General features: G+C 47.0%; 1 protein-coding gene across 1 annotated transcript; it reads left to right on the forward strand.

The window, feature by feature from the left end:
• The first annotated feature begins 1,887 nt into the window (after nt 1-1,887).
• Nucleotides 1,888-9,250, forward strand: LOC103643864 (phosphatidylinositol 4-phosphate 5-kinase 1). Its single transcript, XM_020546886.2, has 10 exons — nt 1,888-2,609; nt 3,088-3,176; nt 3,425-4,471; nt 5,461-5,628; nt 6,328-6,493; nt 6,716-6,826; nt 6,913-7,100; nt 7,628-7,770; nt 8,264-8,429; nt 8,838-9,250. Exons 2-10 carry the CDS (start codon nt 3,139-3,141, stop codon nt 9,115-9,117), a joined length of 2,307 nt encoding a protein of 768 aa, XP_020402475.1. The 5' UTR covers nt 1,888-2,609; nt 3,088-3,138; the 3' UTR covers nt 9,118-9,250.
• Nucleotides 9,251-26,586: the final 17,336 nt, after the last annotated feature.

The raw sequence follows: 26,586 nt of genomic DNA on the forward strand, positions 1-26,586 counted from the left end.
CGCAGAGAGGCCCACAACATGCGCTCTCGGGCTATAGCATCGGACTGTCTGGTGTGCATTAGACAGTCTGGGTAACGGTCAGATCCAACAGTCGACTATTACAGATCACAATGGTCGGCTGACGTGGTCAGGGCACCGGACAGTGAACAGTGCATGTTCGGTGTGCATCGGACTGTCCGGTGCGCCCATCGATAGAAAGAGCAAATCTTTCTATCGAACGACTATAGTTGGTGGGGAAGGCTATAAATACCCCCAACCGGGCATTTGAAGGTGTAGGAGTCCAAGCAACATACCAAGATATATTGTAGACATTTACAAGTGTTCAAACACTCAAGTGCTTAATAGAATCATTCGGTGATTAGCATATGTGCTTTTGCGAAGTGCTTAGATTAGTTATACCACTTATGCGTTTGCTCTAGGTGAATCCTAGTTGGTTGAGTGAGTTTAGAAAAACCACACAACCCTCAGCGGTTGCGCGAGCCATTGTAATTGTATCGAGTAGGGCGAGAGTCTTGCGAGACCGTGACAACCGTGTTTGGGTCACGACCGCCACCGTGTACCGAAGGGAACGAGACCCGCATCGTTTCAGGAAGAAGATATGGCTAACCATTCCTTTTATGTTGGACTTATGTTTAGTTCAGTTGAAAGACTCAGAGAAGCTATCATAGAATATAGTGTGAGAAATAGAGTGGATATTAATATGGCTAGGAATGTTATGATTAGGGTCATAGCTCACTGTGCTGAAAATCGTCCATGGAACTTGTATGCTTCATATGATACAAAAGCTAAGTCTTTTGTTGTGAAAACCTACTATGGAAACACACAGATGCCAGAAAGAGAGTGGCCTGTTAGGAGGTGCAGTGCTACTTGGATTGCAACGAAGCATGCATAGAATTTTAGAGCCAGTGAAAAGATGAGCATTACAAGCTTCCATAAAGTGGCGTAGAAAAATCTTAACCTGAAAATCTCTAGGAGCACCTTGGCTAGAGCTAGAAGGAAAATAATGCACATGATTCACGGGGATGAAGCAAACCAACTCAACCAACTGTGGGACTATGGACATGAGTTAAGCAGAAGTAATACAGGGAGCTCCCTTTATGTAAATCTGGCTGGTGACCTTTTTAGCTCTTGCTATATGCCCCTAGATGCATGCAAGAGGGGTTTCCTAGGTGGATGCAAACCTATCATTTGTTTAGATGGTTGTTTTATTAAGACAAATTTTGGAGGCCAACTGTTGTGTGCAGTGGCGATGGACCCAAATGACTGCATTTACCCCTTAGTTGTAGCTATTGTTGAAGTTGAATCACTTGGCACCTGGAAATGGTTTTTGCAAACACTGAAAGATGATTTGAAGATTGAGACTCATTATGAGTTAAGTGAGACCCAAACGGCTATTAACACTCAAGTAGACATACTTTTTACCTACTCACTTCGAATTAAAGCCGATTGTTCGGACTACTGTAACTACAATCAATAGAGGCAAAACAATGTAAAAATAATAGAAGCTGATATAGATTAAAGTTAAACGAACATGTTGTCTAAAACTTTATGGACACATTTGTGCAAGATAAACGACCGAAAATGTACTTTATTCCCTACGAATACTCAATTACTCACATGTCCTGGACCTGCGAATCACTTCCCGATTAAATTCCCTGTCCCCGTCCGCCGCCGCCGTGACCGAACTCGCTCGCACGCTCACCGGCAACCGCCAACGCCAAGGCCAACGTCACGTCACGCCAACCCGTCAGGCGTCAGCAACAACCAACAAGAAAAAGAAAAAGAAAGCTCCAATCTCCTTCGACGCGAGCGAACAACTGCGCGCCGCCGAAAGTGACCGGCCCCACGCCCGCCCACATGCGCGCATGGGAATCCTCTCGTCAGCGCGGGGTCGGCTCATTCACGGGCTTCACTTCACATCACGGATTCACGGCTCACCACCGCCCGCCCCACCACCGCCAGCCACCCGCCGCCCCGCCCCGCGCTGCCGCGACCGCCCACATGCGCCTGTGTCCGCCCGCCCGCACGGAGACGGAGCCCCGGACCCGGACACAGTAAAAGCACGGGACGGGAATTCTCTCGTCTGCGCACGGCTCACCAGTCACCCCGGACGACAGTGCGCGCCCGCGCTGCCAACACTTACCCCACCTGACAGTCGGATCGAGCTGCCCGCGCCTCCGTCCCGTCGCTTTCCATGATCGACGGCGCCGCCGAAAGGCCCAGGGAATTTACCCCAATGGCGGGGAATTTCGGCGTCAGGCGGGGCGGGGTAACGAGGGAAACGAAGGAGGAAAAAAAAATCGGGGCCCGGTGGGGTCGTGGCAAGCGCTGGGATTGGTCGGCGCCAGCTCGGCCACTAGCAGGGGGCAACGTGGTGGTGGTTCCCGTCCTTCTCCTTCCCTTCCCTCCCCCACCGGGCCCCAGTCCCCTTCGCGCTGCCTGCCCCCTTCGATCTCCTGCTCTCTTTCCCCTTCTCTCTCTATCTACTGTTCTTGCTTGAGCTGCGATCCTCTTCCTGAGGCGCGGGCGTTGGATGTGATACGTGGTTGGCTCCGCGCCATCTCCTCCGGTGGCGATGAGCTCCAAGTCCACCTGCTGCTGCTTATGAGGTATGGTGCTTGCGAGACTTGTCCATGGTTGCTTGCTTCGTTTTGCTTAGAGATGCTCTCGCCGGGGCAGCCAGTTGGGCTGGTATCCAAGCAACCTAGGATTGGTAGAATTCGAGCAGTTTCTACCAGTTTCCAAGCTATGTGATTAAATCATTAAAGTGCCTTTTCAAAATTATCTTCTCCATGTAGAGATAGAGATGTATTTTCAGTTCATGAGTTGTACAGTTCCTACTGAAGGGAGACCTACAACGTGCTGAAATTCTGTGTTCAAGACCATGTTTTTTTTATTTTATTATATCAACTATAATAAATTTGAAATTACTTTCATGGAAGTGATTTAGTGGAGTAATCTAGCATGAGGGTTAGTTCCAGTGGAAATTCATCAGGAGTGTATCTTGTTGGGATCAAGTCTGTATTTCCTTTCGGTGAGCGTTTTTTTCCGGTCCATCATCTATAACAACCTACGATCTTGTTTCAGATCTTGCTGAATGAATTTTGTGGTTTTTGAGCCATCCTGGTAAACCTTGGCATGGCCAGTGGAGAGACAAACGCAGGGAACACCCAGAGGTGTGCTTATCTCATCTTTACCTTGAAACACACTGTTTGTTTTTTCTAGTTCTAGTTACTACTGGAAGGCTCTTCAGTGTTTTTTTAAAAAACTACCCACTGATGTGCTAACTGCGAGACTTCAAGATTTTTGTTTACAGAAATCTTTTGCTATTTAAGTAGCTGTCAGAAATCTTGGGAGCACTACTATATAGACATTTTAATATAAATTGTGAGTGCTGGTAGCCTTATCTTGTCTTTCTGTTTAGGGGGAATACCCTTCCAAATGGTGACATCTATGTTGGCAACTTTGCTGGTTTAGTTCCTCATGGATTTGGAAAGTATATGTGGACAGATGGAACTCTTTATTATGGCGAGTGGGATACAAGCAAGATGAGTGGTAGAGGAGCAATTCAGTGGCCTTCAGGTGCTTCATATGATGGAGATCTTTGTGGAGGTTTCATTGACGGAACAGGCAGTTTCAAAGGAGTTGATGGATCTGTATATAAAGGTTCTTGGAGGATGAATAGAAAGCATGGAATGGGCACAATGGTTTACGCCAACGATGATACTTACGAAGGTTTATGGAATGAGGGCTTGCCAGATGGATTTGGTAAATATACATGGGTTGATGGCAACATCTACATTGGACTTTGGAAATCTGGTAAAATGAATGGCAGAGGAGTGATGCAATGGACAAATGGCGATACTCTTGACTGTAATTGGCTTAATGGACTGGCTCATGGAAAAGGTTTTTGCAAATATGCATCAGGAGCATGTTACATTGGTACATGGGACAGAGGACTTAAGGATGGACATGGTATGTTTTATCAACCAGGAAGTAAAATGCCTTGTAACCTTGAAGTGTCTGAGTGTGTAACAGACCACGATGTTTCAAGTTCTTCAAGCTCTGGTAATGAAAATATCAATAGTAGCTTATTGTTTTTATTCCAAAAACTTTGCAACACATGGAGACTACACAGCATTTTCCATTGGCCCAGACGTATTTCAAATGGCACCACACCAGTTTTTGATGATAATTCTGGAAACAATTTGTCACAAGATTCATCTACTGTACCCTTGACAACTGATAATTGTGTCCAAGATAGTGGAGTTGATAAAGTATTGGTCTATGAAAGAGAATATGTACAGGGAGTACTTATCTCGGAAAATCCAAAATGCCATGATTCCGGAATGCTGGATAGTGGTAAAACACAAGAGCATACATGGCAAATGCAAACTGGAGGGCCCATGGAGACCATTTACAAAGGGCACAGGAGCTATTACCTGATGCTTAATTTGCAACTTGGCATAAGGTAAGTGCTTAATTGTATTAGTGTCTTCCATTTTTTGTCATCTGAATTCATTTTTGTCAATAATAAATTCTTGTGGTGGTTTTCTTCTTCTGGGTCGTTACATTTATACTGTGTGTACCTATTTAGGACAGTTGTACTTTCAGCACAGATATGCTACATCTGGAAGAAGCATATGCGTAGCTTTCAGACACAGAGCTCACATTATTTATGAGCAAAGTATTACTTATGCAAGAATTATTAGCAGTGGGTAGGGAACATTTTGTTTCAGATGCATAATAAGTTCTGAAACCTTCCAATATTTGAACGACAACTTAAAGAATATCTTTTCAAGAATAATTTGGATATGCTAAAACTATGATTTTCTTTCTTTAGTAGTAGCGATGTTGGATATCGTGTGGCATTATCTACATACAGTAAGAGTTGCCATGGCATATTTCCAACACTTCCTGTACTAATTGTACGCTGAGCTTTTAGGGCATGTACACGGTTCCAGATCTAAAAAACCATGTAGGTAGTAAACTCAAACTTAGGAAAATTTGGTGAATCCTTAGCTCCTCTCAAAAAGTGAGCGATGGTTCCCATACTAAATCAAATAACAGGTTTCCTCACAACTCCCAGCACGTTTATCATGTGCCAGCATGACACAGAGGTGGTACACCTTTTTGCTTTCCTTATTCTCTTGGAGCTAAACCTGGATTACTTTTGTTTCAAAAACTTTTCTTTCACGACCAAACCAATTCTTAGCTCTTCTGCCCGCAATGGTATGCACCATGGTTTTGCGAGACTAACAATCCTTAGCTCCTCTTTGGGGCATGGGTTGCACATGCCCTATGATATATTTAGGGAACTGCATAATACTTATACTAAATTCAAACATGGTATGCCTCGGTAAATTAATCTAGTGAATGTCCACACATCGGTACCTAGTTCCCTGTTGCTATTGAGGTATGCACAGTCCTTTCTAACCACCCTTTAATATTGCTATCCAGGTACACAGTAGGTAAAATCACCCCTGTGCCTTTGCGTGAAGTCCGTTCAAATGATTTTGGACCTCGAGCACGGATAAGAATGTACTTCCCTACTGAAGGCTCACAGTATACCCCTCCACACTGCTCTGTCAATTTCTTTTGGAAGGATTATTGTCCTATGGTTTTCCGGTATATCTCTTTCCTGATTGCTAATTGTATTAAGAATCCAGTATTTCCATACTTGTTTTTTCTCGAATGTGTATTGTTCTGTTAGTGTTGAATGTGATTCAATATTGAAACTATGGTCCATCTATTTCTAATTAACTATGTTGATCTATTATGATTCAACCATCTAATTTACTATAGAAGATATCAAGTGTCAACTAAATGAATGTGGAGTGGTTGATTTGTTCAACAAAAGGAATTTATGATTAGATTGTCTATGTTTTTACTTGCAGAAGATTGTATTTCAGAATGAATTAGAAACTAGCAAGAATCTTATGATCACACCTCTGAATCAGTTGTTTGATTTAGCATGAGTCTGCCAAACAGCATCACTCAAAGCCTCAACTTGATTTTTTTATGGAAGTCATGTTTCTCTGTTTTACTATGTTTTCTATTTAAATACTGTTTAGGGCTAGTTTGGGAACTACATTTTCTCAAGGGATTCCTATTTTCCCAAGGGAAAATGAACTAATTTTCCTTGAGAAAATGAAAATCCCGTGGGAAAATGGGGTTCCCAAACTAGCCCTTAATTGGTTGTACCTCAACAGTTAATAAGAGATCATACAGATTATAGAGGAATTCCCACCAGCTTGGATTTTTTTTCAGATTCTTCTATTCATTTTTTTGTCGCAGGCTCGTAGCTAATTGATTCATAAATTTTAGGAACCTTCGAGAAATGTTCCACATTGATGCTGCAGATTACATGATGTCCATATGTGGTGATGACAGTCTGAAAGAGCTTTCTTCACCTGGGAAAAGTGGCAGTATTTTCTATCTTTCACAGGATGAACGTTTTGTCATAAAAACCTTGAGAAAAACTGAGTTGAAGGTATCGCCTCACAGGTTTTTTATGAGTGTGTGTTTTACTTTTCTTATTATGTGGATGAATTATATATTTACAGCCAGGAAAAAATCGTTGCACATAAGATTTATGATCCTAATATTAGTTAACATTAATAGGGGGAAATCATAGGATAAAAAATAATTTATATCATTGTTGAGTGATAAGTTATGCCTACTGCAGATTGGTTTGATGTAATACATGCTGCAGATACTGTTGAAGATGCTACCAAAATATTACAATCATGTCAGAGCTTATGATAATACGCTCATCACAAAATTTTTTGGCGTGCACAGGATTACTCTGAAAGGCGGAAGAAAGGTGCAGAATCACATCATTGTTGCATTACTCTTATTTAGTCTGTAAATGCATGTCATATGCGATAGTTTTTTTATGGTTTTGTACAGGTTCGCTTTGTTGTGATGGGAAATATGTTTTGCACTGAGCTGCGAATTCATCGTAAGTATGACTTAAAGGGTTCTACACAAGGCCGATCAACCAAAAAGCAAAATATAAATGAGAACACAACACTGAAGGACCTTGACCTATCATATGTTTTTCATGTGGATAAACCATGGCGGGACGCACTTTTCAGGTAAGCTGATGATCTGTTTCTCCCTTTGTTTTTCTAACGCCTTAATAGTCTTTTGGTAGTATATACTTGTACTTCTACTAGGTTCACTGTCTGACCTTTTTTTTTACAGAAAACATCTGACATTATTTATTTAATCACAAGTGCTCCCACAGTAAAAATACAAGAAAAATAAAAGTAATAATAAATACAAACTGTAGAAAGTAAGGTACTTATGATAGATTTCTACTTTATTTTTTTCGAACAACGCAGGAGATCTACGAGTCATTACATTAAGAAGAAAGAAACAGATAAGTCCAGCAAGGCTGGATAGGATACACTAAACCCACACCCACTCACAAAACCTGAAAAACTAGCCAAAACAAGCAAAGGCTTAGACCAGGACCAACCGAAAACTGGTGGGAAAGGATGCGACAAGATCAACTTTAGTCTAAGATTGGTGCCTTTCTAAGATCGGCGTCTATCAAATGTTTATACTCATATGGTTTGATAAGTGATGGTTTCTAAACGTTTATGTGGACCATTTTCAGGCAGATATCACTTGACTGTATGTTCCTGGAGTCCCAGTCTATCATCGATTATAGCATGCTCTTGGGGATCCATTTTAGAGCTCCCCATCACCTGAAGACATCCTCATCACATCAGAGCAGTCTTGAAAGATGCGGAATTCCAGGTATACTATAATTCATTGTAACACTCCATGTACCTTAAGCTGGTTTCATTTATTTATAGTTTTCTTGACTGAACAAATCATGACGAATGACAAAATACTACTGCTATGACCACCTTAATTATCAGTGCTATTCAGTATTCACACCGCTAAAAATCTTACTCGATAATTTGAAAATGGTATCACAGCCAACTTATGCAGTTGATCCAAAATTGGCAAGAAAAAAGGTCACAATCAAAATATAGGTAATGTAATGTAAGAGTGAAAATATAGCAGAATTGACAAGAAAAAGTGGTTCATCCAAGCTCTAGAAACTTTTTCCCTTTTATTTATGCTATCATCCTTTCAGGTTTGCATTTGCCTAAGCTGGAACTGGAATCTTGGGTTGATGTCCTTTACATTCTATGTTGTTAGTTTTATTCTATCAGCAATTGGGCATTGAATAACTGGTTGCTTACCTTTAGCTTCTGACTTCGTTTTTTTTCTCATTGGCCAGATAGTGATCTGTTGCAGTATGAGGAAAAAAGTTCCTGGAAGGGATTTTTGCTTGTTGCTCATGAGCCAGGCGCTACAGTTGGTGGTTCCCACATAAGAGGAAGTATGGTTAGAGCATCGGAAGCTGGTTATGAAGAAGTTGATCTTGTTTTGCCAGGCACCGGACGGTAACTTCTCTTCAATTTTTCCAAAACATTTGATGATCCAGCTTCACAAAAGATGCTGCAATGCAGTATTAGAACACATACTATATTAAACTGGGGAGTCTCCTGGGGTTTAATGCCCCTCCTCCCTTCTATCTGTGTCTTTTTCTGAAAAAAAAGTTATGGTGTTCTCTTTTCCTTAGGTAACTGTTTACTCCGGAATCGTACCATCCCTTAATTCATAGAATTTAATGGCTAGTTACTCTGATTTAAATGAAAAACATGGTGGTCAAATATACTCGGTTAGTATTAGCCCTAAGGAAGACGAATTATGCATTCTTACGTCTACGCATGTGAATTTTAATTAGTTATTAGCCTTAAACAAGATGAATTACGCTGCTGATTCATGTGTATTCTGTATCATGGTTTCAGGTTCCGTGTGCAGTTAGGGGTGAATATGCCAGCTCGAGCTCGGAAAGTGCACGAGGACACGAACACAGAACTTGAAAACCCAGATACCATTGAGGAGTACGATGTTGTTCTTTACCTTGGTATCATAGACATATTACAGGAATACAATATGTCAAAAAGGGTCGAGCACGCAGTCAAATCTCTCAAGTTTGATCCCCTTTCAATATCAGCTGTTGATCCTGATTTGTATTCGAAACGATTTGTAAAATTCCTGGAGAGTGTTTTCCCTGAACAGGACTGAGTAGGCACAATAAAGTACATATATAGTAGTGCCGCTGGCCTCATTTTTCCCCCTTGTATAAAATGTTAACATGTTCTCAGTTATTCAGCACGGCTTCTGTGCACCTCCAAGTGTTATTATGTTATTTTACTAAGATGTCATGTTTCTTTGGCTTTGCTGGTTGTCAAGCGGTCTTCCATCTCTGCACGGCACATTCAGCATTTATGTACAATGCATACTCTCAAAAGGTAGAGAAAAACGGGACATGTAAATTAGAGGAGAGTTAGAGTGTGTTTGGTTGGATGTATAAGAATGGATAAAACGAGGCGGCTATTTGTATGTGTTTGATGAGAGTTAGGGCTTGTTCGGTTATTCCTATCACGTGTGGATTGGATGGGATTAGAAAAAATTATGAAATATTTTGACTTATTTGGGATTGAAACCCATCCAATCCCACTCAATCCACATGGATTGAGAACAAAACGAACAAGCCCTTAAGTGGAAGCGAGTAAACATTGGAGTAATTTTTTGGTGGCGGTGTAATTCTAAAAAATTGAGGGGACAGTGTCGTCCCTGTCTCATTCTACTTTGACCTCAAACCAAACACACTCTTTTAATGCGTTTGGTTGCAATGACAGGACGAGACGAGATAGGACGATCCTTAAAATAAGATTGTTTGGTTTAGGGTTAAGTGTCGGGACAGAATTATCCCAGTATTGTCCCCAGTTGTCCCTCAAAATTGGAGGGACGAGAGAACGTCAGGGGACATCCTTGTCATGGCTGTCCCGCATCAAACACACCCTTAGTGTTCGGAGAAGGTTTAAAGGCTAATTTAGATACACGAGGATTGGAGTGTGTCGGTACCCTGAATCAGGGGTACCCCCTACTACAATATAAAGACGCTGTACACGTACAGCGTCTCCTGGCCGCACGGAGAACGGCACCCGACCCCACCACATGGGCAGGTCTAGGGGCACCACGTGGCAAGGAAAGATGATACACCCCAGGGTGCATCATTGGCTCCGGACCTCCACGGAGGAACACCAGATCTCTGTACGCACAACCCGGATCCTCTATTACAGACCCAGACTCCCAAGAAGGCATGTCGGGTCCCTCGGATGGGCCCCAGGTCCCTCCGAGAAAGGTCCGGACCACAGCAAGGTCCCGGGACAGGGGGAACCCCGACATGAGTAGGGGTCCGGTGCTGGCACGCGTCCAGGCCTTGCCCTGCGCTCCCCGCTCGGGCGGAGACCCGCTGTTGTCGCGTGGCTTGTGGCCCGTGACATAAGCCGACGAGCGGAGCCTGACGTAAGGCCGCTAAAGCCGCGCGGTCTCTGCATTTATTGCGGAGAGGACGCGCCGCCTGCCACCATACTGACAGACGATGTGCCCTCTCAACATTTAATGTGTCTTGTCCACTTCGCTGGCAGACGGCGTCAGGGTCACCCTGCAGACGGCGCGCCTGTCCAGTCTGTTGTCAAACAGTGCGCCCGTGCCGTGCGACACACTGTGCTCACCATCCCTTATACGAGAAGCTTCCCCTGCACGCCGAGGATACGCATATCTCGGATGTCAGGGCGCGAGAAGATTGCTCCAGTGGCGAACATTTGTAACTACAAGTGCTATATCCGTTATGTCCCTGGGCCCATATGTCGGGGCTCAGTATCTCTGTGCATGCCCCCCTTCAGCTATAAAAGGGGAGGCATACGACGTTACAAGCTCAGGCTCACTTAGACCCAAGTGATTCAAGACAACTCAAACTCTCAAGCGATACATCACACAGTGGAGTAGGGCGTTACGCTCCGGCGGCCCAAACCACTCTAAATCCTTGTGTGTTCTTGTGTTCTTCCCATTTTCCAACTAACAAGAAAAACGCTTAGGCTCCTCCTCATCTTAGGATTTAGGGCGGGTGCACTCCGCCACCCGGCCGGAGATTTCCTCTCCGACATTTGGCGCTCCAGGTAGGGGGCTAAGCATTAGGTTTTTGCTTGTTTTCTCGCTCAGCATGATGGTGCAAATCGTTGAGCACCGCGCCAAGACTTCGATGGATTTCGTGGTGGAGAAAGAAGCTGCTTCTTCCACACCAGTGGTTCCCAACCGCCTTGTGCCGGGCACTGCTGCTGTGCATGCCGCACGACAACATACAACTGCATAGACATCCCGGACTCCGTCGAGGACGACTCCGGGAGCATTGTCAACAGCCAAGGAGTTGTTGCGACACCCTCCAAGCTCCACGGCCTCACCAGGGGCCATGAACCAATGGCGGGATGACGTCGACCGATTGCTCGGCATGACACATTCTACCTCGACCAGATCGAGGCCTCGGTCATCCCGACGCCAACATGAGGCGTCGGCGTCTGTGCACTCACCCTCAGTGAGGAGAGTACAGACCAACGACCTTCGAGCAGAACTCGACCGCAGGCGTGCGGGAGAGGACGCCCAGGTCTCTTTGGAGAGGGCGCGCGAGCGCTGCCAAAACATCGAGGGCCGCAACCTCGATCAAGACTTCGCTGCGGCAGCACCGCAGACACCAATGGGCACCCGGTCCCAAGTGGGTGTCCCCTTGGCCGGCGTGGGCTGCGCCGCTCTCGCGGATCATCTCCGCACAACGTCATGACCGCCTAAGTTCCGGCCGCACCTGCCAGAAAAATACGACGGAACATCAAACCCGTCGGAGTTCCTGCAGGTGTACGTCACCGCCATCACGGCAGCAGGTGGAAACACCGCTGTGATGGCAACATATTTTCATGTCGCCTTGTCTGGACCTGCCCGGACTTGGCTCATGAACCTCGTTCCAGGGTCAGTCTACTCCTGGGAAGAGCTCTACGCAAGGTTCGTTGCAAACTTCGCCAGTGCTTACCAAAAGCATGGTGTGGAGGCCCACCTCCATGCGGTGAGGCAGGAGCCCGGGGAGACTCTTTGGACGTTCATCTCCCGCTTCACCAAGGTGCGAGGTACTATACCTCGCATTTTCGATGCTTCCATCATCACGGCCTTCCGTCAGGGAGTACGCGATGAGAAAATGTTGGAGAAGTTGGCCACACACGACGTGAAAACTGTCCCCACACTCTTCGCTCTGGCCGACAAATGCGCCAGAGCCGCCGAGGGCCGTGCATGGCACTCGGCCCCACAAACCAGGGTTGCCCAGTCGAGTGGCTCGGGTGCCGTCCCCCGGGACGGTAAGAAGAAAAAGAAGAAGGACCACGACTACCAGAAGCCGCGGTCCACCGCTCTGGTTGTTGCAGCCACGACCGGGGGCCGGGGCGATCGCAACAAGCGCCCATGGCTGCAGAAGGGTAACAACGGCCCATGCCCTGTGCACCCCAACAGTCGCCACAGCGCCGCGGAGTGTCGCGAGATCATTGATCTCACAAAATGTGTCAACGAACGGCGCGAGCAGTCCTCCAAGGACGGCTCCCCACCTCGTCGCCGACCTGGCAAAGAAAAGGTCGACAACGGCGAGGTGGCCGCAGCTGAACGGGACCTCGGGTATCAGTCACCCGAGGGGGACCTGAAGGATGTCTTCACTAGAGGCTCCTACTCCGGTGGAGACAACTAGACGGACCCCTAGAGGGACCCCGTGCTCCTCGGTATGCGAGGCTGGAGCCTGCCTTCCCCCGGAAACCCTTCTAGATTCCCCACGGATCCAGACTTCCGACAGGTTCATGCAGGAATGGCCACAGCCAAAGACGAGGGCTCCCTCGTCAAACGCAGATGGGGACCCAGGGTCGGGACCTAGTCTTATGGTAAGTACCAAACCAAGAAGGGTTTCACAACTCTCCCCCAGCTGGGAAGGACCCTTCAAGATAACGGGAATGCACCGACCCGAGGGCAACCGTCTAGCTACGACTGAAGGAGTGCCTCCCCCCGGTGCCGGAACATCTCTGTAAGTTCTACCCATAGAGCAAGTCTGAGGGGTCGAATTTGTTTCCCTTTTTTCCCTTTTGTAACTAGGTAACACATACGTGTACGCCAGCCCGGTGGGGTCCGACCCCATAAACCCGGCCTGTTGGTCTGCACCCATGCATGATGAGTTATAAAGAAAAACTACCCCCTCAGTTGTGCCCCTATGATAGTTCCATCTTACTGCTCCATGGTCTTACCTTGCAGTTTTTCAGATAATACTTTTTATCTAACCCACTCGCATGGTTCCCATTTGTCCTAACATGACGACATCCGAATTGAGCAGCCAGGCTTGCAGTTTAAGGCCTCCTTTATGAAAGTTGGGAGGTCCGACAGCCTGGGAGCCGGCTCTAGAGAACGGGACCCCGTTCCATGGGGTGGTCCGGAGCCTGTGTGGCCGTTTAGCCTGGTTCCGTACCCGAAAGCCTGCACACTCCACCACTCTATGACGGGTACCTAGTATTTGGAGCTATAAGTCTTGTAGGTCCGACAACCTCGGGACTGGAACTAGAGAATGGGCATTTGTCTCCTGGGGTGGTCCGGAGCCCGTGTAGCCGCTCAGCCTGGTCCCGTACCGTGGACCTATACACTCCACCACTCTGCGATAAATGTCCTAGTACCTAGAGCCGCGACCTAAGGGGGTCCGGACACGCAACTTGGCCACCCGGACTGAAACCTGCGAGTCCCGAGCATGTATCAAAGGATGGCTAATATCAGACAGGGTACCCTATGGGTGTACTACTAACGCTCCCTAGTTGAAGCTGTGTACAGAACCAGATCCCGGCGAGGTTGCCTCCCGAGAGTTATTGACAACCTTTTCAGATACGCTGGTATCCAACCTCGACACATCAAGCCTGCATCCCAGGCGGGGGGCCAGGTACCAGGGAGGGGTCAACAACATAACATCGCAACACACAGCAAGAACAGGCGGTACACAGATAAGTGCTAATACTGCTTGTTAAATAGTACTAAAAAATACCTTACAAAAAGCAAAAGTATTACATCTGCTTTCAAGCAGAGTCCTAGTTCCATCTCTACTATGCAGGTATAAACTACCCGGCGCTAGCAAGGTCGCGCTAGAAGGTTGCGGCCACTGCCCTTGCGGAATACCCCAAGACAGCGTAACAACGGTGATGGCCGCCTGAAAGGGAATGAGGCTTACACCTATTTCCTAATTGATTTTGGTGGTTGAATTGCCCAACACAAATAATTGGACTAACTAGTTTGCTCTAGTCTATGAGTTCTACAGGTGCCAAAGGTTCACACTAAGCCAATAAAAAGACCAAGATAAGGGTTCAACAAAAAGAGCAAGGGATAACCGAAGTGTGCCCTGGTCTGGCGCACCGGACTGTCCGGTGTGCCACCGGACTGTGTCCGGTGTGCCACCGGACAATGTCCGGTGCACCAGGGGACTCCAAGCTAAACTTCGCACCTTCGGGAATTCTCAGAGGCGCTCCGCTATAATTCACCGGACTGTCCGGTGCCCCAGGGGAGAGCGACTCTGAACTCGCCAGCTTCGGATCTCCGCTCCGCTATAATTCACCGGACATGTCCGGTGCACATCGGACTGTCCGGTGAGCCAGCGGAGCAACGACTACTTCGCGCCAACGGTCGACTGCAACACATTAAATGCGCGCCAGCGCGCGCAGAGGAGCAGGGCACGCGCGGGTGGCACACCAGACAGTCTACAGGACTTGTCCGGTGCACCACCGGACAGCCAGGCGGGCCCACACGTCAGAGCTCCAACGGTCGGAACCCAACGGCCTGGTGACGTGGCTGGCGCACCGGACAGTGTCCGGTGCGCCATGCGACAGCAGCCTCCACCAAACGGCTAGTTTGGTGGTTGGGGTTATAAATACCCCCAACCACCCCACATTCAAGTCATCCAAGTTTTCCACCTTCCAACTACTTACAAGAGCTCTAGCATTCAATTCTAGACACACTCAAGTGATCAAATCCTCTCCGAATTCCGCACAAAGCCTTAGTGACTAGTGAGAGAGATTTGTTGTGTTCTTTTGAGCTCTAGCGCTTGGATTGCTTCTTTTCTTTCTCATTCTTTCTTGAGATCAAACTCACTTGTAATTGAGGCAAGAGACACCAATCGTGTGGTGATCCTTGTGGGAACTTTGTGTTCCAAGTGATTGAGAAGAAAAGCTCACTCGGTCCGAGGGACCGTTTGAGAGAGGGAAAGGGTTGAAAGAGACCCGGTCTTTGTGACCACCTCAACGGGGAGTAGGTTTGCGAGAACCGAACCTCGGTAAAACAAATCCGCGTGTCACACTCTTTATTCGCTTACGATTTGTTTTGCACCCTCTCTCGCGGACTCGATTATATTTCTAACGCTAACCCGACTTGTAGTTGTGATTAATTTTGTAAATTTCAGTTTCGCCCTATTCACCCCCCCTCTAGGCGACTTTCAATTGGTATCAGAGCCGATGCTTCATTAGAGCTTAACCGCTCGAAGTGATGTCGGGAGAACACGCCAAGAGGGAGATGGAGACCGGCGATAAGCCCACTACAAGTCACGGGAAGGCTTCATCGGAAGAGTCCCGCAACAAAAAGAAAGGGAAGGAAAAGAAATCCTCTTCCCACAAGTCGCATCGGAGTGGCGACAAGAAAAAGAAGATGAGGAAGGTGGTCTACTACGAGACCGATACTTCATCACCTTCCACATCCGGCTCCGACGCGCCATCCATCACTTCTAAGCGCCATGAGCGCAAGAAGTTTAGTAAGATCCCCCTACGCTATCCTCGCATTCCTAAACATACTCCTTTACTTTCCGTCCCATTAGGCAAACCACCAACGTTTGATGGTGAAGATTATGCTAGGTGGAGTGATTTAATGCGATTTCATCTAACCTCACTCCACAAAAGTATATGGGATGTCGTTGAGTTTGGTGTACAGGTACCATCCGTAGGGGATGAAGATTTCGATGAGGACGAAGTGGTACAAATCGAGCACTTCAACTCCCAAGCCACAACTATACTCCTCGCCTCTCTAAGTCGAGAGGAGTATAACAAGGTGCAAGGATTAAAGAGCGCCAAGGAAGTTTGGGACATGCTCAAGACCGCGCACAAAGGAGATGAGCTAACTAAGATCACCAAGCGGGAGACGATCGAGGGGGAGCTCGGTCGCTTCCGTCTTCGCCAAGGGGAGGAGCCACAAGATATGTACAACCGGCTCAAAACCTTGGTTAATCAAGTGCGCAACCTCGGGAGCAAAAAGTGGGATGACCACGAGATGGTTAAGGTTATTCTTAGATCACTTATTTTCCTTAACCCTACTCAAGTTCAATTAATTCGTGGTAATCCTAGATATACACTAATGACTCCCGAGGAAGTAATCGGGAATTTTATGAGCTTTGAGTACATGATCAAGGGCTCAAAGAAAATCAATGAGCTAGATGATCCCTCCACATCCGAAGCACAACCGGTTGCATTTAAGGCAACAGAGGAGAAGAAGGAGGAGTCTACACCGAGTAGACAACCAATCGACGCCTCAAAGCTCGACAACAAGGAAATGGCGCTCGTCATCAAGAGCTTCCGCCAAATCCTCAAGCAAAGGAGGGGGAAAGATTACAAGCCCCGCTCCAAGAAGGTTTGCTACAAGTGTGGTAAGCCCGATCACTTTATAGCAAAATGTCCTATTTCTAGTAACAGTGACAGGGGCGACGACAAGAAGGGGAGAAGAAAGGAGAAGAAGAAATACTACAAGAAGAAGAGTGGCGACGCCCATGTATGCCGCAAGTGGGACTCGGACGAGAGCTCCTCCGACTCCTCCTCCGACGAGGACGCCGCCAACATCGCCATCAACAAAGGTCTTCTCTTCCCCAACGTCGACCACAAGTGCCTCATGGCAAAGGACGGCAAAAAGAAGAAGGTTAAATCCAAATCCTCCACTAGATATGAGTCCTCTAGCGATGATAATGCTAGTGATGAGGAAGATAATTTGCGTACTCTTTTTGCCAACTTAAACATGCAACAAAAAGAAAAATTAAATGAATTGATTAATGCTATCCATGAGAAGGATGATCTCTTGGACTCCCAAGAGGACTTCCTTATTAAAGAAAACAAGAAGCATGTTAAAGTTAAAAATGCTTACGCTCTAGAAGTAGAAAAAGGTGAAAAACTATCTAGTGAGCTAAGCACTTGCCATGAGACTATAGACAACCTTAGAAATGAGAATGCTAATTTGTTAGCTAAGGTTGATTCAAATGTTTGTGATGCTTCAATTCCCAATCTTAGAAATGATAATGATAATTTGCTTGCTAAGATTGAAGAATTAAACATTACTCTTACTAGCCTTAGGAATGAAAATGAAAATTTGCTTGCTAAGGCTAAAGAACTTGATGTTTGCAATATTACAATTTCCGATCTTAGGGATAAAAATGATATATTGCGTGCCAAGATTGTTGAACTTAATTCTTGCAAACCCTCCACATCTACCGTTGAACACACTACTATTTGCACTAGATGTAGAGATGTTAACATTGATGCTATTCATGATCACATGGCTTTAATTAAACAACAAAATGATCATATAGCAAAGTTAGATGCTAAAATTGCCGAGCATGACTTAGAAAACGAAAAGTTTAAATTTGCTAGAAGCATGCTTTATAGAGGGAGACGCCCTGACATTAAGGATGGCATTGGTTTCCAACAGGGAGGCAATGTCAAACTTAATGCCCCTCCTAAGAAATTGTCCAACTTTGTTAAGGGCAAGGCTCCCATGCCTCAGGATAACGAGGGTTACATTTTATACCCTGTCGGTTATCCCGAGAGCAAAATTAGGAGAATTCATTCTAGGAAGTCTCACTCTGGCCCTAACCATGCATTTATGTATAAGAGTGAGACATCTAGTTCTAGGTAACCAACCCGTGCTAAGTTGCCTAAGAAGAAAACTCCTAGTGCATCAAATGATCATGACATTTCATTTAAAACTTTTGATGCATCCTATGTTTTAACTAACAAATCCGGCAAGGTAGTTGCCAAGTATGTCGGGGGCAAGCACAAGGGGTCAAAGACTTTTGTTTGGGCACCCAAAGTTCTTGTATCTAATGCCAAAGGACCCAAAACCATTTGGGTACCTAAAGTCAAGAACTAAAATTGTCTTATAGGTTTATGCATCCGGGGGCTCAAGTTGGATCATCGATAGCGGGTGCACAAACCACATGACTGAGGAGAAGAAGATGTTCTCCTCCTACGAGAAAAACCAAGATCCCCAATGAGCTATCACATTCGGGGATGGTAACCAAGGTTTGGTCAAAGGATTGGGTAAAATTGCTATATCTCCTGACCATTCTATTTCCAATGTTTTTCTTGTAGATTCATTAGATTACAATTTGCTTTCCGTTTCTCAATTATGCATAATGGGCTACAACTGTCTTTTTACTAATGTAGGTGTCACTGTCTTTAGAAGAAGTGATGATTCAATAGCATTTAAGGGTGTGTTAGAAGGTCAGCTATACTTAGTAGATTTTAATAGAGATGAACTCGACACGTGCTTAATTGCTAAGACTAACATGGGTTGGCTCTGGCACCGCCGACTAGCCCATGTTGGGATGAAGAATCTTCATAAGCTTCTAAAGGGAGAGCACATTTTAGGATTAACAAATGTTCATTTTGAGAAAGACAGGATTTGTAGCGCATGCCAAGCAGGGAAGCAAGTTGGTACCCATCATCCACACAAGAACATTATGACGACTGACAGGCCACTGGAGCTCCTACACATGGATCTATTCGGCCCGATAGCTTATATAAGCATCGGCGGGAGTAAGTACTGTCTAGTTATTGTAGATGATTATTCTCACTTCACTTGGGTGTTCTTTTTGCAGGAAAAATCTCATACCCAAGAGACCTTAAAAGGATTCTTGAGACGGGCTCAAAACGAGTTCGGCTTAAGGATCAAGAAAATTAGAAGCGACAACGGGACGGAGTTCAAGAACTCACAAATAGAAGGCTTCCTTGAGGAGGAGGGCATCAAGCATGAGTTCTCTTCTCCCTACACGCCATAACAAAATGGTGTAGTGGAGAGGAAGAATAGAACTCTATTGGACATGGCAAGAACCATGCTTGATGAGTACAAGACTTCAGATCGATTTTGGGCCGAGGCGGTCAACACGGCTTGCTACGCCATCAACCGGTTGTATCTACATCGAATCCTCAAGAAGACATCATATGAACTCCTAACCGGTAAAAAGCCCAACATTTCATATTTTAGAGTCTTTGGTAGCAAATGCTTTATTCTTGTTAAAAGAGGTAGAAAATCTAAATTTGCTCCTAAGACTGTAGAAGGCTTTTTACTAGGATATGACTCAAACACAAGGGCATATAGAGTCTTTAACAAGTCCTCGGGACTAGTTGAAGTTTCTTGTGACGTTGTGTTTGATGAGACTAACGGCTCTCAAGTAGAGCAAGTTGATCTTGATAAGATAGGTGATGAAGAGGCTCCGTGCATCGCACTTAGGAACATGTCCATTGGGGATGTATGTCCTAAGGAATCCGAAGAGCCTCCAAATGCACAAGATCAACCATCCTCCTCAACGCAAGCATCTCCACCAACTCAAAATGAGGATGAAGCTCTAGTTGATGAAGGAGAAGATCAAAGAGATGAGCCACCTCAAGATGACGGCAATGATCAAGGGGGAGATGCAAATGATCAAGACAAGGAGGATAATGAATCAAGACCACCACACCCAAGAGTCCACCAAGCAATCCAACGAGATCACCCCGTCGACACCATCCTCGGCGATATTCATAAGGGGGTAACCACTAGATCTCGTGTTGCACATTTTTGTGAGCATTACTCTTTTGTTTCCTCTATTGAGCCACACAAGGTAGAGGAAGCACTACAAGATTCGGATTGGGTGGTGGCGATGCAAGAGGAGCTCAACAACTTCACTAGGAACGAGGTATGGCATTTAGTTCCACGTCCTAATCAAAATGTTGTAGGAACCAAGTGGGTCTTCCGCAACAAGCAAGACGAGCATGGTGTGGCGACAAGGAACAAAGCTCGACTTGTGGCCAAGGGATATTCACAAGTCGAAGGTTTGGATTTCGGTGAAACCTATGCACCCGTAGCTAGGCTTGAGTCAATTCGTATATTATTGGCCTATGCTACTTACCATGGCTTCAAGCTTTATCAAATGGACGTGAAGAGTGCCTTCCTCAATGGACCAATCAAGGAAGAGGTCTATGTTGAGCAACCTCCCGGCTTTGAAGATAGTGAGTACCCTAACCATGTTTATAAACTCTCTAAGGCGCTTTATGGGCTCAAGCAAGCCCCAAGAGCATGGTATGAATGCCTTAGAGATTTCCTTATCACTAATGGATTCAAAGTCGGAAAGGCCGATCCTACACTCTTTACCAAAACACTTGAAAATGATTTGTTTGTATGCCAAATTTATGTTGATGATATTATATTTGGGTCTACTAACGAATCTACATGTGAAGAGTTTAGTAGGACCATGACACAAAAATTCGAGATGTCTATGATGGGGGAGTTGAAGTACTTCTTAGGATTTCAAGTGAAGCAACTCCAAGAGGGCACCTTCCTAAGCCAAACGAAGTAAACTCAAGATATCCTAAGCAAGTTTGGGATGAAGGATGCCAAACCCATCAAGACACCCATGGGAACCAATGGGCATCTCGACCTTGACACGGAAGGTAAATCCGTAGATCAAAAGGTATACTGGTCGATGATAGGTTCTTTACTTTATTTATGTGCATCTCGACCGGACATTATGCTTTCCGTATGCATGTGTGCAAGATTCCAAGCCGACCCTAAGGAAGCTCACCTTACGGCCGTAAAACGAATCTTGAGATATTTAGTTTATACTCCTAAGTTTGGGCTTTGGTACCCTCGGGGATCCACATTTGATTTGATTGGTTATTCCGATGCCGATTGGGCGGGGTGTAAGATTAATAGAAAGATCACATCGAGGACTTGCCAGTTCTTGGGAAGATCCTTGGTGTCTTGGGCTTCAAAGAAGCAAAATTCTGTAGCTCTTTCTACCGCCGAAGCCGAGTATATTGCCGCAGGCCATTGTTGTGCGCAATTGCTTTGGATGAGGCAAACCCTTAGGGACTACGGTTACAAACTAACCAAAGTTCCTCTTCTATGTGATAATGAGAGTGCAATTCGCATGGCGGATAATCCCGTTGAGCATAGCCGCACTAAACACATAGCCATTCAGTATCATTTCTTAAGGGATCACCAACAAAAGGGAGATATCGAGATTGCATATATTAACACTAAGGATCAATTAGCCGATATCTTTACCAAGCCACTTGATGGACAAACTTTTAACAAACTTAGGCATGAGCTAAATATTCTTGATTCTAGGAACTTCTTTTGTTGATTTGCACACATAGCTCATTCATATACCTTTGATCATGTCTCTTTTATATATGCTATGACTAATGTGTTTTCAAGTCTATTTCAAACCAAGTCATAGGTATATTGAAAGGGAATTAGAGTCTTCGGCGAAGACAAAGGCTTCCACTACGTAACTCATCCTTTGCCGTCGCTCCGAGCAACTCTCCGTCTTTGGTATAATCTTCACTCATGTTTTATTTGCCAAAGGGGAGAAAGTAGTTTCAAAAAGGGCTCTAATGATTCCGTTTTTTGGCGATTTATGCCAAAGGGGGAGAGAGCATGAGCCCAAAGCAAAAGGACCGCACCACCACCAATTTCAAAAATTTTAGTCTTTCAATTGGTTTTAAAGAAGGATTTTCAAATTGGTATCTTATTTGTGATGTAATTTCAAATTGGTATACCCTCTTCAAAATTAACATCAAAACCCTCTTGAACACTAAGAGGAGGATTTCATTGAGGGGGAGTTTTGTTTAGTCAAAGGAAAAGCATTTGAAACAAAGGGAGAAAATTTCAAATCTTGAAAATGCTTCGCAAAATCTTATTCATTTACCTTTGACTATTTGCAAAAGGACTTTGAAAAGAATTTACAAAAGGATTTGCAAAAACAAAACAAGTGGTGCAAGCGTGGTCCAAAATGTTAAAATTAAAGAAACAATCCATGCGTATCTTATAAGCATTTAAATTGGCTCAATTCTAAGTAACCTTTGCACTTACATTATGCAAACTAGTTCAATTATGCACTTTTATACTTGCTTTGGTTTGTGTTGGCATCAATCACCAAAAAGGGGGAGATTGAAAGGGAATTAGGCGTACACCTATTTACTAATTGATTTTGGTGGTTGAATTGCCCAACACAGATAATTGGACTAACTAGTTTGCTCTAGTCTATGAGTTCTACAGGTGCCAAAGGTTCACACTAAGCCAATAAAAAGACCAAGACAAGGGTTCAACAAAAAGAGCAAGGGATAACCGAAGTGTGCCCTGGTCTGGCGCACCGGACTGTTCGGTGTGCCACCGGACAATGTCCGGTGCACCAGGGGACTCCAAGCTAAACTTCGCACCTTCGGGAATTCTCAGAGGCGCTCCGCTATAATTCACCGGACTGTCCGGTGCCCCAGGGGAGAGCGACTCTGAACTCGCCAGCTTCGGATCTCCGCTCCGCTATAATTCACCGGACATGTCTGGTGAGCCAGCGGAGCAACGGCTACTTCGCGCCAACGGTTGACTGCAACGCATTAAATGCGCGCCAGCACACGCAGAGGAGCAGGGCACGCACGGGTGGCACACCACACAGTCTACAGGACTTGTCCAGTGCGCCTGTAGACTGTCCGGTGTGCCACCGGACAGCCAGGCGGGCCCACACGCCAGAGCTCCAACGGTCGGAACCCAACGGCCTGGTGACATGGCTGGCGCACCGGACTGTCCGGTGCGCCATGCGACAGCAGCCTCCACCAAACGGCTAGTTTGGTGGTTGGGGTTATAAATACCCCCAACCACCCCACATTCAAGTCATCCAAGTTTTCCACCTTCCAACTACTTACAAGAGCTCTAGCATTTAATTCTAGACACACTCAAGTGATCAAATCCTCTCCCAATTCCGCACAAAGCCTTAGTGACTAGTGAGAGAGATTTGTTGTGTTTTTTGAGCTCTAGCGCTTGGATTGCTTCTTTTCTTTCTCATTCTTTCTTGAGATCAAACTCACTTGTAATTGAGGCAAGAGACACCAATCGTGTGGTGATCCTTGTGCGAACTTTGTGTTCCAAGTGATTGAGAAGAAAAGCTCACTCGGTCCGAGGGACCGTTTGAGAGAGGGAAAGGGTTAAAAGAGACTCGGTCTTTGTGACCACCTCAACGGGGAGTAGGTTTGCGAGAACCGAACCTCGGTAAAACAAATCCGCGTGTCACACTCTTTATTCGCTTACGATTTGTTTTGCACCCTCTCTCGCGGACTCGATTATATTTCTAACGCTAACCCGACTTGTAGTTGTGATTAATTTTGAAAATTTCAGTTTCGCCCTATTCACCCCCCCTCTAGGCGACTTTCACCGCCTCAATGCGTGCACCATTGCGAAGAGGTCCTCGCCCCCGTCCTCCTACGGGGGGCGACAACGAGGCCATTAAAGCCAAAGAGTTGGAGGCTCGGCGACAGGTGGCACTGATGGTCTCGCCAGCGGAGGCAACCACCACTACAGTGGGCAGCCTCACCAACGGCGACGACCACCTCAGCACCGACGACAGCGGCCACCTCTGCACCGGTGGCTTACTGGCGACGGCGGCCGCCTCAGCGCACGCGAAGAGGTCCTCGCTCCCGTCCTCCTATGGGAGTGAGGACAAGACCATCCAAGAACGCGACCACCACCCCCACGGCGTACGGCGCCTTGTACGACCCCCCGGATGGCATCGGAACAGTGCGGCCGGCGGCGCGGGAGACGCCGTGGATGTGGCGGACCTGCGCACGGCGCAACCGTCGCCCGTGCGGTGGACGGACATAGCTGCCGCGTGTCTGGCTCCTTGGCTTGGATGGCCTCGGTGCCGCCTCCGACGCTGTCTCCTGCCACTTGGTCAGGGCGTGGCAGAAGAGCGCCAACCCCGCGAGGTCGCGCTCCTCCAACAGCAGCAAGAAGAAGACAAGATCGGCAGCACCACCACGCAGGAAACGAAGAGCGCGAGCTCCCCGGCGGTGAGACCGCCGGAGGGGGTGGCCCTGACGTGGATCCCTCTAGTGAACACCAGCGCGCCCCATCCAGAGGCCCAGAAGGCGGAAGGGCGCGACGAATGCAAGAGGAGCGAGGCATGGCAACTGCCCGAGGAATGGACCCCTTTTTAAAGGCAGATCTCCCCGCTCGCGCCCCGAAGCGTCACGGACAAAGTCACCCCCGATGCGCGCCAGGATTCCCATCCTATGACACGAGGGCCAGGCCCCACATGTCATGCAGGCTGGCCCGAAGCGCGAAGAAGGCAAACCGCCGCACAAGGAGTGTGCAACCGCCCCGCGGTTATGCACCCCTTCATTTTCGCCGCAACCAGCGGTCAGGAAGGCGAACCGCCGCGCAGGAAGCGTACAACCGACCCGCGGTTGTGCGCCCCCTCAGCTTCGCTGCGACCGGTGGTCCAACATGGGGGCCCAGGCCCACATGTCATGCAACCGGCGCGCCAGTTACTGAGTGCGGAAAAACCGCACCGCCGCTCGCGCCAATACCACGTCTCCTCGGGGCCATCACGGAAGACTGAAAAGATAAGTTTTCAGAACCAGTGCAACGACTCGAGGCACCCCGCGCATGGCCCTATAGTGACATTGAGTACGAAGGTCACGGGCCAGTCAACCGCGGGAACAGGCATGGCAGTCGGCGTGACCATAGGCGGGCCGGCATTAATTGCATCAACAAGCGCGCAGGAGCAGCAGACCAATCACCAATCAGACTCTGGCCCCACCTGCAGGCTCGTATCCTCCCCTGAGGTGGGCCCGGAGGCCAGTGTCGGTACCCTGAATCAGGGGTACCCCCTACTACAGTATAAATACGCTGTACACGTACGGCGTCTCCTGGCCGCACGGAGAACGACACCCGACCCCACCACATGGGCAGGTCTAGGGGCACCACATGGCAAGGAAAGATGATACACCCCAGGGTGCATCATTGGCTCCGGACCTCCACGGAGGAACACTGGACCTCTGTACGCACGACTCGGGTCCTCGATTACAGACCCGGACTCCCAAGAAGGCATGTCGGGTCCCTCGGATGGGCCCCAGGTCCCTCCGAGAAAGGTCCGGACCACAGCAAGGTCCCGGGACACGGGGAACCCTGGCATGATTAGGGGTCCGGTGCTGGCACGTGTCCAGGCCTTGCCCTGCGCTCCCCGCTCAGGCGGAGACCCGCTGCTGCCGCGTGGCTTGTGGCCCGTGACATAAGCCGACGAGCGGAGCCTGATGTAAGGCCTCTAAAGCCGCGCGGTCTCTGCATTTATTGCAGAGAGGACGCACCGCCTGCCACCATACTAACAGACGATGTGCCCTCTCAACATTTAATGCGTCTTGTCCACTTCGCTAGCAGACGGCGTCAGGGTCACCCTGCAGACGGCGCGCCTGTCCAGTCTGTTGTCAAATAGTGTGTCCGTGCCGTGCGGCGCACTGTGCTCACCATCCTTTATACGAGAAGCTTCCCCTGCACGCCGAGGATACGCAGATCTCGGATGTCAGGGCGCGAGAAGATTGCTCCAGCGGCGAACATTTGTAACTACAAGTGCTATATCTGTTATGTCCCTGGGCCCATATGTCGGGGCTCAGTATCTTTGTGCATGCCCCCCTTCAGCTATAAAAGGGGAGGCATACAACGTTACAAGCTCAGGCTCACTTAGACCCAAGTGATTCAAGACAACTCAAACTCTCAAGCGATACATCACACAATGGAGTAGGGTGTTACGCTCTGGCGGCCCGAACCACTCTAAATCCTTGTGTGTTCTTGTGTTCTTTCCATTTTCCAACTAACAAGCAAAACGCTTAGGCCACTCCTCATCTTAGGATTTAGGGCGGGTGCACTCCGCCACCCGGTCGGAGATTTCCTCTCCGGCAGAGTGAATTAAGGAAGAAAAAATAAACCATTTTTTCTTTAATTCAATCTAATTTTTATGAAAAATTATGGATCTAAACGAGTCCTAAGCGCGTGTTTTGATTCAGATCAAAACTAAGTCGGACGGGCAAAATGGCCTCCCGCGATCGGCTAACGGAGGCGGCGTCCCGACCAGGATTGGAAACGAGTTGAGCCGAGCTCGGCTCGGCTCGGTGCAGCTCGGTGGCTGACCGGACTTGGCTCGGCTCAGCCATTTCACGAGCTGGGAAAACAGGCTCAGCTCGGCTCGCGAGCCACACCCTGATATTATATAATTGCATTATATAGTGAATTATTAGTATATAATATGAAATATATAGATATCATTCATTATTATGAGTAATCTAAATTATTAATTATCATATATCTATCATGAAACGCTAAGCAACAAACTGATAATATATAAAATTAGCAAATATCCATCATCATTTTGTATATTAAGTAATTTGACATAGCTCGCGAGCCGGAACGAGCCGCTCCGAGCTCGAGCTGGCTCGCGAGCCTCGAGCTTATTTTGCAGCCCTAGTTCTAACGTTCGGATAGACCAGATGTATTGGACGCTTTGTCCTCTATCGTTCATGTTAGAGATGACAACGGATACAAACG

This window comes from Zea mays, chromosome 1 (genome assembly GCF_902167145.1).
Source record: "Zea mays cultivar B73 chromosome 1, Zm-B73-REFERENCE-NAM-5.0, whole genome shotgun sequence".
NCBI lineage: Eukaryota > Viridiplantae > Streptophyta > Magnoliopsida > Poales > Poaceae > Zea > Zea mays.

Coding starts and splice junctions, on each gene's coding strand:
- LOC103643864 (XM_020546886.2), top strand. CDS start 3,139: ATGGCCAGTGGAGAGACAAACGCAGGGAACACCCAGAG. Junction 3,177..3,424: donor AACGCAGGGAACACCCAGAG/GTGTGCTTATCT, acceptor CTTTCTGTTTAG/GGGGAATACCCTTCCAAATG. Junction 4,472..5,460: donor AATTTGCAACTTGGCATAAG/GTAAGTGCTTAA, acceptor ATTGCTATCCAG/GTACACAGTAGGTAAAATCA.